This window comes from Malus sylvestris, chromosome 3 (genome assembly GCF_916048215.2).
Source record: "Malus sylvestris chromosome 3, drMalSylv7.2, whole genome shotgun sequence".
Classification (NCBI taxonomy): Eukaryota; Viridiplantae; Streptophyta; class Magnoliopsida; order Rosales; family Rosaceae; genus Malus; species Malus sylvestris.
Window position 1 is genome coordinate 35478120 of NC_062262.1, and position 14197 is coordinate 35492316.

General features: G+C 34.0%; 1 protein-coding gene across 1 annotated transcript; it reads left to right on the forward strand.

Moving 5' to 3' along the window:
• The first annotated feature begins 6951 nt into the window (after positions 1–6951).
• On the forward strand, positions 6952–13909 carry LOC126615547 (potassium transporter 5-like). Its single transcript, XM_050283377.1, has 8 exons — positions 6952–7215; positions 9672–9897; positions 10243–10491; positions 10883–10933; positions 11030–11290; positions 11903–12070; positions 12204–12458; positions 12660–13909. Exons 1-8 carry the CDS (start codon positions 7030–7032, stop codon positions 13646–13648), a joined length of 2385 nt encoding a protein of 794 aa, XP_050139334.1. The 5' UTR covers positions 6952–7029; the 3' UTR covers positions 13649–13909.
• The last annotated feature ends 288 nt before the right edge of the window (positions 13910–14197 follow it).

Here is a 14197-nt window from a genome sequence, read left to right on the forward strand (position 1 = left end):
GGGGTACATCCATATATGTTTTTATAAACGTATAAATTTATAAAATTTGGTCAAATGATCAAGAAGTTTAATCAAAAGCAATGGTTTATGTTGTTTAAAATTAATGAAATACTGAGCTCAAAATGTTATGTGCTTTTTTTATTCTTTCCAATTTTTACGAATTTCTGTTTGATTATTAATTTCTTTTTAATTACTAGTTAGTAGTTATGTGGGTTCCAGTTTTTAGACATTTATTCCACTTCAAGTCTAACTTTTAACAAAGAGTAATGCATAGACCAAATTTATAAACCATATTTGCAAGAACAAAAGTAAAGAGAAGTGCTGGGAGAATCCAGGAAAGCGCCATTGAAGCAAGCTAGTGACTCACTCACTCACTCACTTATAGTACACAGGCAAACTGAATTAATTTGAAGAAAATATAAGTTTATAGAAGCTTATAAATAGATGTGGAGGGGCCATACTAAATAAATGGCCCTTATGAGTGAGTTTAGTAGTTGGTTCTGTCGTGAAGGGCTTTTAATTTTACTTGTCCAAAATTTGTTGGCATGTGAATTTCTTTTGCATCAGAGTCTTCTGATAAACGGGTGTATTGATTATGACGGTAGAGGCTAGTACTGAAATTTTGGAAGGTTAAGTAATGTTGGTATTCAATCCTGACAGAAATTTTGGTGGAGGATGTTGAGTATCCCGCTTCGTTTGCCAGAAATTTACTACTTATAGTTACACGATTTCATTCCTAATTACACTGAATTTTTGGAGGAAAAAAAATTCTCACATTTGGTGAATGAGTGGGTGGTTAAATTGAAGACAACATCAATATTGAATCATTGGTCCGTCTCTATAACTTTAACACGGACATCATGGTACATGTACACATTATTTAATATATATATATGTATATATTTATTACAAACAATATTTACTATTCTAAGTTAAGAGGAACGGGATGACGTGCCACCAATAGAAAATAAACATGTTAATCAACACATAAGTAATAATCACATCAGACGCTTTTCAAAATTTGGTATCCCTAACATTAGCCTTCAAGAAATATGTATGAATGTCTTTACCAATACTAGGTTTAATTTAGTGCTCATTCGTTGTTTATACATATCAATCAAATACTCGAAAATATGATTATTTGTTTAGTCTTATATTGACAAGGTTAGTAAATAAGAAAAAACACTCACGAGTAATTAAAAAACACTTTAAAAGTTTAGATTGAAGGGAAACAAATTCATCATCTATCTACTTATAAGCCTGGAGCTTTTTTTCTTTCCCTTCTCTCAATACAAAATAAATTAGTTTTCCGTATTTCTAGATTATTGATTTTGAAGTGTTTTTCTAAGTATATTTTTATCGAAGTCTTATACGTGAAACAAATAAATTTTCTCATATAAAGATAGAATACATTTTTGTGGATCATCCGGGCTTCAAAAATCTTAGAACCGACCTTGGTAGCCCTACCGGATACTCCTACCTAAACTAAATAACTCTTGTTCTCTATCTGCACCATGCTTACAAAATATTTCAGCCCTTTAGATGAGAAAGCTCCGATTGCATAATCCAAAATCTTAATGTCCTCCCAGATCATGCATATACCTAATCTAACCTAACTCATACGGTGGCAAGATTATCGATCCACACAGCATTTTTGTAGCATTTGAGTGACTAGTTTTCGATGGCAAACAAAAAACACGTACAAAGTTTGTCTTGGAGTTGGAATATTATAAATTGGGCCCTTAGTTATTTTCAACCTAATCGAATTTTTTATTACCCAATAAGAGCATGCAGTGTTATCCTTTAGTGCTACAGTCTAATTGTATTTTTTTCTTCAATTATAAGTGAGAGGTCTTAAATTCGATTCTCGTCAAAGGTAATTTGAATCACATTATTATTAGCCCATTGTGAGATTTAACTCACTCCCGACCCCTTTTGTGTAGAGCATGGGATGTTTTTGAGGACCTATGAGGACCAAATGCGTATTATCCACAATATTATATTAATTTTCATCTAAAGGCTTAAAATGTTTAACAAACACTAATATGCATTTGGTCCGCATAAGTCTTCTAAATGAAGACCTTAGGAGAGTAGGATTGTACATATATATGTATGTATGTATTGGGCTATATATATACGATGACATATCCGTGTTGCTACTTTTTTTCTTTTATACAATTGTTGACACAAATTTTGTGGGGCCCACTTTGTAATATATTTCAACGATTCGAACCATTTATCTTTTATATCTTCCCTCAAAGATCATGTCTACCTAAAATCACCCAAATTTGAAACTCTTGACCGTTCGATTAAGAGTTTAGGATTTCTTTGTAGAATCGTAATCATTCATTTTCTTCATTACAAATGAATGTTTTAATAATTTTGGGGTTGTTTAAATTTTTTGTAAGAATGATGTATGAATAATATTCTAAAAGATAGATGACTCGGATGAGTCCTATAAAATGTAGATAAAAAATTGTGTAAAAAAGTGTGTCAAAGATCCTCCCCTATGTATATTAATATATAAACATAAATCTGACGAAAAATTCTAACTACTGATATCCAATAAGAGCAGGCGGTGTTAGAATACTATCAATTATTGTTACCAAACCTGGAAAGTTGACTGCATAATTGCTCTCATGACATCGTCAATTCCAGCTACATTTTGGAAGATCCAGTGACCTTCTTCTCTCAAGTTATTGGTGAACATTGTAAGACAATGAAAAGGGATCCAATTAGTTGGAAGTTGGCATAAAAGCCCTAAGGGTTGTTAGCAGTAGCAGTTGCCACAATTTTCTTTTATTACCATAGTTGTAATTAGCGCCTGTTGATTGGCCCTCAGCAGCTAACAGCACGCAATGGAATTTTGACAATGCCAACGGCTAACCGTCTCCAGAGACCCTAAATAAAGTCCGTATCACCCTTTTACCACTGTATGCACATAAATTTAGAGATTTTGTTACTTATAAGGGGCTGAAACTCCAGTCCCCATAGTAAAAGGACTGGCCGGAGACCCTATATATTTCCTCAAGCACTTGAATAGTTGAATGGGGACTCAGAATGTTGTGCAGCTTTCGATGGGGTGGGTCTCGCTATTATTTTTTTTATTTTTTTTGTAGATGGAAGATCAGTGGTTATGATAGTTTTTTGAATTTATTTTGTCTTTTCTATTTAGATCAACGACTATAAAATGAATAATAATCTTTTCATTTTTTAGTCTCTAAATTGAAGGATTTATATTATAAGCCTTCCTCTCATACTTCCAAAAGCTTAAAGCCTAAATCCTACTCATGTCACACGTGACGACGATCACGTGGACATATTCCACTAGAAAACTCTCTGACTTTTGCTCTAAGCTAGCCGGCTATCCAATTATAACTAAGCACAGCCAGTGGTGAAGTCATGATTTGTCGAGGGAAGGAGTGAAATTAAAAAAAGTACAAGGTTCAATCGAAACGGTTACTTTCACATTAGATAATGCAAAGTTTTGACTCAATATTCATAGCAGAAAATAATCTCTCCACCCAAGCGGTTGTAAGCAATAATATCTAAGCCAATGTAAGAAACTTAAATTGGCTAGGATTAGATCCTAAAAAATGTTAGGTATTAATCAAACAGCGGATTGAGACCTAACAGCTAGGTGCCTAGGCGAGATCTAGGCGCAAGCCTAGATAGATTTAAATTATTGTAAAATAAGCATTAAACAATATTCACATTGTTTTTAAAAGTAATACAATATTTATAAATAATGTGAGAGTTTTAGATAAATACGGTGGGAGTATTAAAAGATAAAATAAAAATACATACAAGAATAAAAAATAAAACCACAAATACTTGTTATCTTGTTAACCAAACACCCAACTTTAAAACACTTGTCATTTAAAACTCTTCCCGAATACTTGTTATCTTGTTAACCAAACACCCAACTTTATCTTCAACCCACATCCAAACACCCATCTTCTTCCTTGCTTTTTTCCCAGACCTGGCACCCCCAACCGCTTTTCGTCAATCTCATCCCCACACCTCCTCCATCAACCTCTCCTCCGTCCATCGCAACCGCATCTCCTTCCCCGTCGATCCCACTCTCTTCCGGACCTATGTTAATCTCCACCGCCCCTCCTCTGCAAATTCGACCAAAACCAATTTTTACAGGTGCCATGAATTCCGACAAGAGCGGAGGGGCCAAACTAGCGCTCCTAAGCGTGTTTTCCGGCAAGGGGAGGAGCGGCCGCCACTCCTCGCCCTCACGTAGCTTCGCCAATGAGCACAACAACAAATTAACTGTGATCAGTATTAATACAGTATCTTATTAGCTTAAAATTAAGTTTTAATTAGATATACAATCCACCAACTCTGGTTTTCATGCTTACTATCCTATAGTTTTTCCTTAATCATATTTGTGCAATCATGGGTAGATTGTTTGGCTTCTTTACATGTAAAGAGTTATTTTTCTGGACATGACATTATTTAACCGTGCAATATTATAATTTGAACCGTTCATTATCTTTATCATCATTTACAAATCATCTTTGAAAAAGATTTTAGCTAGGAATCAATGATGAAAAATATAAAATATAATTTCAAAGGCACTAAAGATCTATTTTGCATGTCTCCAAATGACACGTGCCATTTGAAGAAGTGAAAAATTCAAATGCAAAGATTAGTGCAAATCTTGCTAACATTTTTTTTTTTGGTAAAATATGGTAGATGCAAAATTGATATTATAAAATAAAATTTTACCTATGAAGAAGTTGAATTATTGGGCATTTAACTACTATTCCAAATGGTTCAAAAAAAAAAAACTGCTATTCCAAAATAAAAAAAATTATTCTAATTGGGCAATGTTCATAATTCTTATGCCAAAAGAATAGGAGTACTATTTTTTGTCAAACAAATGTTATACTATATTAAGTATAGATGCTGACAGAGACGCCACCTTAGAGTAGTTCCATCGGAGGTGGAATAACCCAACACCCAGTCAAAAAACCAGGCTGGGATCCTGTCAACCTACTCCAGCCCACGAGATTGCCTGGCACCCAGCCCAAGCTGGTCTCCAGGCCAGCCCAAAATTGATAGACCTTGGGACCGGCCTATATGACGTCAGGCTGACGTCATGATCCGAAATCGGTGATGACGAACTCCATCTCCGGCGAGGAAGACGGCTGGATGACGCTACCTTCGAGGACGAGGTCGCCAACCCGGAACTTGCTGTTGAGGACGAGCTGGTCCTGGAAGCTGTTGAGGACGATGACATCAAATCCGGCGATGCAGCTGAAGGTCAGGGCTTACGTCCAGAGGCGGCGGGTTTGGAGCTGGCGAGCCTAGGCGCCGATGTCAACCAGTTTGGGGCAGGTCTAATCGCGGAGGGCGGTGGGTGGTGGAGAGGAAGCGGAGAGTGAAGGGGAGGTGGGGATTTGATGGAGGGTGGAGATAGGGGGTGTGGGCTTGGTGTGCTCTGGTCTGAGGAGCATTTTTGGAGAGAGAGGGAAAGAGAGGGAAAGAGAGGGAGAGAGAGAGCTCACAGTGATGATGAAGGTGGTGGTGGTTTGGCGTGCTTTGATACACAATCTGTCAAATTATTATTATTTATTATTTTATAATAAAAAAAAATAATATTTTAATAAAATTGACTAAGCTATTTTTTGTTAGGGGTGGAGATGCTTTGGCCTATTACTGTTCACTGGAGTCTATTACTGTTCACTTGAGTGGATAAATGCGCTGAGTATTGGCCCAAAGTCTTTAGGGGTGTAATTGCTCTTAGAAAAATGGAAACTTCAGAAATGTGATTAGGGATGCTTAGCTTCTAAAATTAGAAGTTGTGATTCGTGAATAATATAGAACAAGGCCAAGGGAATTTTTTATACCGACTCCCATCTACATCTTCAATCTCATACGTCCTAGTCGAGAAATATGTGTATTTTGGATACTTGCAACGTTTATGTTTCATATGTCTTGTATTTTGGATACTTGCAACGTTTATGTTTCATATGTCTTACTTTTAAGGTATTTAATAAAAATTAAATACACGTATTACAATTTAAATAAAATTATAACATTGCATAATAGTGTTCATTGGTACAACAAAAAACCTCCTGTCCTAACTAGCTATTGTTCTGTTATATTGCATGGGATAAGGAATGGCATAACATTTGGTTAGAGACAGATTCTATGCAAGTCATTAGCCTACTATCAACTCACTCCATGGATGTTCCATTGTTTCTTAAAGTTTCTTGGGAAAATTGTTTATGGCATATTGCTCGCTTGCACTTGCGTTTTTTCACATATTTTCAAGGAAGGGAATTGTTTGACGGATGCTTTTGATAATTTTGGTGCAATGAATAGTAGTTTTACGTGGTGGGACTTGGTACCTGGTTTTGCTGATTAGTCTTATAGAAGAGACTGTGTCGAGCTTCCATTCTTCCGTTCAAAGTCGCGAGGAGCAAATTGTTGTTGTGGAAGTGGATTTTGGCAATGAAATATGAGCAGCAGAATTATGGAAAATCAATTTTAGGTGGCTGAAGGTGAAGCAGTCGTAAACTAGACTGAAGTTGAAGAAGTCGTAAATTAGACCATATCATTTTCGTTAATTGTTTTTAGCGCGTATTGGCTTAGTCCCCCCGCTTGTTTTACTTTTTTTTTCTTCATATTATTAATAAAATCCAGTAAAGGGGGGACGGGCGGGGGGTTTCTGGGTGCAACGGTCCTTTCTCCTTTGGGAGAGGGTTGGTGCTTTGCACACGATTGTTGACAAAGAGCTAATCTCGCATAATCCGTCTCTACAAAAAATTTATATAAAAAAAAAATTATGCATATATCTATACGATATCAGTCAATGTATATGAGTATTTGAGTATATGGGAGTACATACTCCGTATGAGTTGTGGCCTCTTCCTTAATTTGCCTTTAAATATCACCTTCTATCCTCACATCCAGGAGAACACACTCCCATACTTGCTTTAAGAGGAAACCTACCTACAACTCTCTTTCTCTCTAGAAATTAATTTGAGTGGCTATCTAGGTCTTATACAAATGCCTGATATAGTGGAAAACTCCATAGATCTAGTAAGCCAAGATCATCAGGAAGTTTCTGATCATCCTGATCATGATGAGGATCAGCTCGAAGGGAAGAAACTTTCATGGGAAAGGTTGCCAAGAGACGACTCCTTGGACCTTGAGTCACGCAGCTTAACAGTTCCCCATGGCCATGAGTCCAAGGTCTCCATTTTATCATATGTTATTTAATAGTACTATATATTACAAGAGATTTTACTGATATTTTGTGTATTAAATATTACTTTTCAAAGTCATTTGGTTCAGTGGTACCAATTTCCATATTATTTCAAAAGGTTTCGACTGCAATTCTCATCAACGATAGGTTGTTTTCAACCAAAAAAATTGACGAACAGTTGTTGAATAGAAAGGAAAGAAAACAAAATAGTTTTTTTTATTTTTTTTTATTTTATTTTAAGCAAAAGAAATGTGTTTGTTTTTAGGGTGCTTTAGATTTAGCCCCTTACAATTGTTGAACTCTAGATATAAACCCACCTATATTAAAACATCTAAATAAAACCCAAAATTTGAATTTAATGCCATGTAAGATAAAAGATGTCCATACATTTAAATTTATTTACAACACCATGCCACCAACATTAATATGGCTATTACGGTTTTTTTTTTATACTTTTAATTTATTGTCTTTTGTTTGTCAACAACATTCAATTAGTTTAAGTTTTTTTTGCTTTTAATTTAAAAAAAGAAAAAGAAAAAGAGAGAATAAGTTCTTTTCTTCTTTTATGTGAAATCGCCAAATCCAAATCTAATTAGTTCAATATACATTCTATTGAAAAAGTAGATACATTAACTTGTGAAAATTAAAAAAAAAAGGTAAAAATAAACTAGTAGATACATTGTTTCTTGTAAAAACTAAACAATAGTTACATTATTTTCATAAAAAAAAATAAACAGTGTGTAATTTTTTTTTTTTAAATTACACAATAGGTACACAGTTTTCGTAAAAATTAAATAATAGGTACTTTATTTTTGGAAGAAAAAAAAACTAGTAGAAACATTGTTTCTTTTAAAACTTAAACAATGAATTTATAAGGTAAATTAGTTTGCATGTATTTTGCATATATGGGTTTGTTATTATGTAGGTAAATTATTTTTCATGTATTTTACATATATTGGGTATATTATTTTTCTTTTTTTTAAGCAATCTAACATTTTAAAAATTTAATAGTAGGTGCACTATTTGAATCAAATGTTTTTTTTTTTTGTAGTTAAATTATTTTGCATGAATTTTACATATATAAGGCATATATATATGTGTGTGTGTGTGTGTGAAATAATTTACCTACATTAATATGTAAAATATAATTTTATTGACTTAATTAAGCATGTATAATAACATATATTAGACATGTTTTATGTTATTATATATTAGGCAATGAATTTATAACATTAATTTTTTTTTTTGTAAAATCATTAATTCTCCCTTACCATTCATCTGCATGGCATTAATTATGTACATCAAACATTTAAATAGGGTTTAAAGAAAAATTCAAATAGGGGTATTTTAGGCATCCAATTTTTTTTTACTATGTGAAGTCAAACATAATTAATGAATTTGCTGATGTGGAATCTAGTCAATGGGTTTTATTCAAGAAACTTATGTCGAGTTTTATGTTGAGAAAATTAAGTTTTAGGGGCTAAAGTCATATTTTCAGTTGTTTTTATTGCTTAGTTGATACAAAAAGGAAAAGAATGATATTATTTTACAATTAGTCCTTGCTTTTAACGCTTTTATATATTGATAGTAGTTATAACGTTCTAGTGGTATTTTTCTTCACTTTAAGTGAGAGGTCTTGTTCAAAAAAAAAATGTGAGAGATTGGCTAAACACATAATGAGTTTGTCATAATAATTTGGTATCAAATTCGTCATCTATAAAGTTAAACCTCATATATACCATTTACAAGTAAGGATAAATACAATCAAATTGTAATACTAAATGACAATAATTCCATATAATTAATATGATAAAATTGGAAAATTTATTTCAAAGGATAAACATGGAAAGCTAGTCTAAAATATTTATATTTTTTAAAATTAAAAGGCATGTGGTGAATTTTGATTGAAAAGATGACGTGTCGGAAACTAACTAATAATTTCTTAACTAATAAACATTAAAGTTGTTTACTAATACTACAATCTTGTAATATTTCTTTTTACTTTATATGAGACAGCCATTTAAGACGTAGATTGTCATCTGATCCCATGTGCCCGTTTGGTCTCCTATTAGGATCTCACACAGGGCTCATGCTAATTAGGAATATCTAATTTATAGATAAAATGTCTTCGAAAGTGTTCATTCTCTGTTGCTGAACATTGATTTCAAACTTTTTTTCTTTTATTTTTACAGTTGTGTCTACACATTATTTGACTTTGTCACTCTTAAGCGGTAGGTTTTAAGTTCGACTCTTGTAAAAAAGAGTTCAACACTAAAATATTACAATTAATCTATTGTGTGATTTAACTCAAATTTCTCACCTCTTAATATAAATAGATGATCGTATTAAAAAAAAAATTGTGACGTTGAATTGAGGCTAACTTTTAAAATAAAAACCTAATTGAGCATAAATCATATACTGATGACTATTGGACTTTTTCTAGGATGAGGACTGGCTGGTGACAATGCACCTGGCATTTCAGAGCATTGGGGTAGTTTTTGGGGACCTCGGTACATCACCTCTCTATATGTATGCGAGCATCTTCAACAAAGGCATCAACCATGACGATGACATTTTGGGTGTTCTTTCCTTGCTCTTTTACATTCTTACCTTAATCCCTCTGATTAAGTACACTTTTATCGTCTTACGGGCCACCGATAATGGCGAAGGTAAGATTCCATACATCTCCTAGATCTGTAATTACAAACAAAACAATATCACTTATTAAATCCTTCGTATTTAACTATTTATTCTTGCAGTTGATGTTCCCAACTTGTCATAGGAAACACATAAATATAAAAAGGGGACATTAAACTATGAAAAAGAAAGAAAAAATCACTTAAAAATTCTTCCACTTCAAAATCCTTAATTTTGTCTTTTTAATGACAACGTGAGTTCAAACCTCGTTAGTAACTTATCTAATATCTAATTTAACAAAAAATAAAACTTTAGATAAAAAAATTGATCACTACAGCAAATATAACGCTTGACATGCATAATTTAAATTTTTGCAGGAGGGACGTTCGCACTATACTCTTTGCTGTGTCGATACGCCAAGATTGGTATGACTCCGAGTCAACAACCAGAGGATCGTGATGTTTCAAATTTTGAGCTCGAGTTCCCTACCAAAAGTGTAAAGAGGGCATCAAGGCTTAAATCTTTATTAGAGAACAGCCCATCCGCTAAAGTCTTTCTATTATTCGCCACCATGCTTGGTACTTCCATGGTCATTGGCGATGGTATCCTCACTCCTTCCCTCTCAGGTTTGTCAGATCTTTAAATACAAAGAAGAAAAGATGTATATATCTATATCTTCATCATTTGACATGGTTGCGTGATGATTTATATAAAGAGATGCGAATATATTTATGATTATATGCTAGAATTCTTGAAGCATATCTTAGTTAAATTCTTTTTATATTGAAAAGTTTCACTACTTGTTTTATTTATTTATTTTGTATAAAATCTCATTCAATAAATGATCAAGTTAGAAATAATATCGATGTTGAGACCATCTTTGTAGCCTTGTTAAAAATCTCTCTACTTGCATGCTCATTAGTGTCACTGACTAACTGTTACTCTCACATGATCATTATGTGCTTAATGTCTTTTGACTTGAACAATAACAATTGTTTTGTTCCAATTTGATGGCAGTTCTGTCGGCTGTGGTAGGAATCAAACAAGCTACATCTGCCATGACGGATGGTAGTGATAATTTGATACACGTATTATTTGTGGTGGTACATAAAATGGATAGTGAAAAGATAATTTGATTAATTTTAATTTAATTTGTGTGTACAGACCGGATTGTTTGGATATCAGTAGCCATCTTGATTGGCCTATTCATGGTTCAAAGATTTGGAACTGATAAAATAGGCTACAGTTTTGCACCAACTATTTGCATTTGGTTTATCATGGTTGCTGGAATTGGCGTCTACAACTTCATCAAGTTTGATCCGACGGTGGTCAAGGCTCTAAACCCAAAATACATAGTAGATTACTTCAGAAGGAACAAACATGATGCTTGGATTTCTATTGGTGGCATTGTCTTAGCCATAACAGGTTTCCAATTTACTTCATTAAAAATTTTGGTGGTGATTTTTCGTATTTTAAATGAATTTATTGTATAATTTAATCAATATTTTTAAAGAGTTTACACAAATTCACAAAAATGCCATTGTACTCAAGCAAGATTTTAAAGAAATTATAGGTCAAAGTATATACAATCGTATGATTTCACTTATAAAAAAAAAAAAAATACTAAGAAGACTCTTTCAAAGGGGACTCTCTATGGACTCTCCCTTACCTCATGTTTTTGTCACAATGTTTTATAATGTTGGTACGAAAATTAAACCAAAAATAGGAGGTGGTGGAGAGTTCATGGAGAGTCCCACTTTTGACATAGCTTTCTTAGCATTTCTCTAAACAAAAAAAATAAAAAGTGTTTTGATATATTTAGAGGAATTTCATAGTGTATCACTGTACTTTAGGTTTTAAAAAACCAAGGCTCTCTCCCCTCAGATTTTGAGAGAATCCACACAAAATTCACATAAAAACTCTCTGGAAAGTCAATTAAAACTCCATGAGTTTGTAACTCATTCAAATTCTTCAAAATCACTATTTACACATTGAAATGTTTCTCAATGAAGTGTTAATGACTTTCACAAATTGCAGGAACTGAAGCTTTATTTGCTGACGTGGGACACTTCACAGTACGGTCCATTCAACTAAGTATGTGCACAATTACTTATCCGGCTCTCGTATTGACATACGCTGGACAAGCTTCTTTTCTTCGCAAGAACCGTCTTCTTGTTGCAGATACCTTCTTCAAGTCGATACCAAGTAAGTATATAATATTATAATAATCTTTTACAAGCTAAATATCAAATCTGCAGACTATCCTAGTGGATATAATGTTAATTTTCTACTCATGCTTATCGATCGGTTTTTTACTAATTGTGCTGAATGCATGCAGAACCTTTGTATTGGCCTATGTTTGTAGTGAGTGTACTGTCATCGATCATATCTAGTCAAGCTATGATTTCAGGGACTTTCTCTGTAATCCAACAATCACTATCATTAGGGTGTTTCCCTCGTGTGAAAATCGTGCACACATCGACCAAGTATGCCGGACAAGTTTACATTCCGGAAGTGAACTACCTTCTCATGTTAGCTTGTGTTGGAGTCACCTTAGGGTTTCGAACCCTTGAAAGGATCGGCAATGCATATGGTAATGTTCTCTCAACAAATTTATATCTTCAAACAAATGCTTAGGTCCATAATTGATCTGAACCTGAGTCATAGTCTCACATTTACGAAAGAGAGTCAAATTAATTATATGGTCCATATTTACAGTCTGACAGGAAAAACTTTCTGTGTCCATGAAACTAATGAATGACTTTATCTAATTACCGTAAGGATATATGTGCAGGTATAGCAGTGGTGTTTGTAATGACGCTTACATCATCCTTCCTAGTGCTAATCATGATCATGATATGGAAGACCAACATATTCCTCATCATCTCATATGTTCTTGTCATTGGAAGTGTAGAGTTTCTGTGTCTAAGTTCAATGCTGTACAAATTTGACCAGGGCGGATATCTTCCCCTCGCGTTTGCCGCAGTGTTGATGTTTGTAATGTTTGTGTGGAATGATGTGCATCGAAGAAAGTACTATTACGAGCTTGATCACAAAATTTCTCCTGAACAGCTCAAGAAAACCGCCATTGACAGAAATTTTTGCCGCATGCCTGGCCTTGCCATCTTCTATTCCGAAATCGTTCAAGGCATCCCGCCGATCTTCGATCATTACGCTGCGAATGTTCCTGCATTGCACTCCGTCCTTGTTTTTGTCTCGATCAAATCATTGCCTATAAGCAAGGTTCCGCTAGAAGAGCGCTTTCTTTTTCGGAGAGTGGAGCCTAAGGATCTGAATGTGTTCCGATGTGTTGCAAGATACGGGTACACGGATGTTCGCAATGAGAATGAACCCTTCGAAGGATTGTTGGTGGAAAAAATGAAAGAGTTCATAAGGGACAGTTTTTGGATATCTCAAAGAAATAATATGCACAGTTCTGATGGGGAGATCAAGTTTGGGATCAAGGAAGAAGTCCAAGACTGGACTTTGGTGAACAGTGGAGAGAATGGAAAGGAGGATTCAAAGCGGCAAGTTGATGATCAAGATAAGCAACAAGATTTGTTGGACAGAGAGATTGAGGCAATAGACAAAGCATGGAGGCAGGGAGTAGTTCATTTGATTGGGGAAAATGAAGTGACGGCTGCCGAAGGAGCTGGTATAGTGAGAAGACTTTTGATTGATTATGCTTACAATTTCTTGAAGAGAAATTTGAGGCAGACTGATCAAGTGTTTAATATTCCTCACAAGCGCATGTTGAAAGTGGGCATGACTTATGAAATTTAGGGAAAAAAAAGTGGATACAAAGATTGAGTACAGTACATCCTTGAGAAAAGCTTATTAAGGTGATTAATTACTAGCTACATCAAATAGATAAAGCTAGTAATTATACTAGAAAACTATCATGTCGTATAGAGTTAATTACAATTACAAGCTCCTTCACAAGATAGAGTGCCACTGTAATATAGAGATACATATATACACGAAGGTATATATATTTATATTTATATATGCAATCCTCCATTACTAATGCATTTCTTCACATTTGTCTAGTAAAGTAGCAATTGGTCGTTCATGCTGTATATTTTGTCTACAAGTCTTTCTTCCTTCTTTTCATGGTCTAGTCTTACTTATATCTTCTTTGGAAAAGTTTATTTGACTCCATATAAATTCTCTTTACACTCAACTTAAACTTTAGGTGTGAATTGTTTTTTTATCCTATTTATTAACAATAAAACTAAAATTTATCAATAAACTCACACTCAATAATCAAACACTACAATCACGCAATACTTATCCTACGTTAATCTAGTTAAAATCCTAAGATGCTTTCAT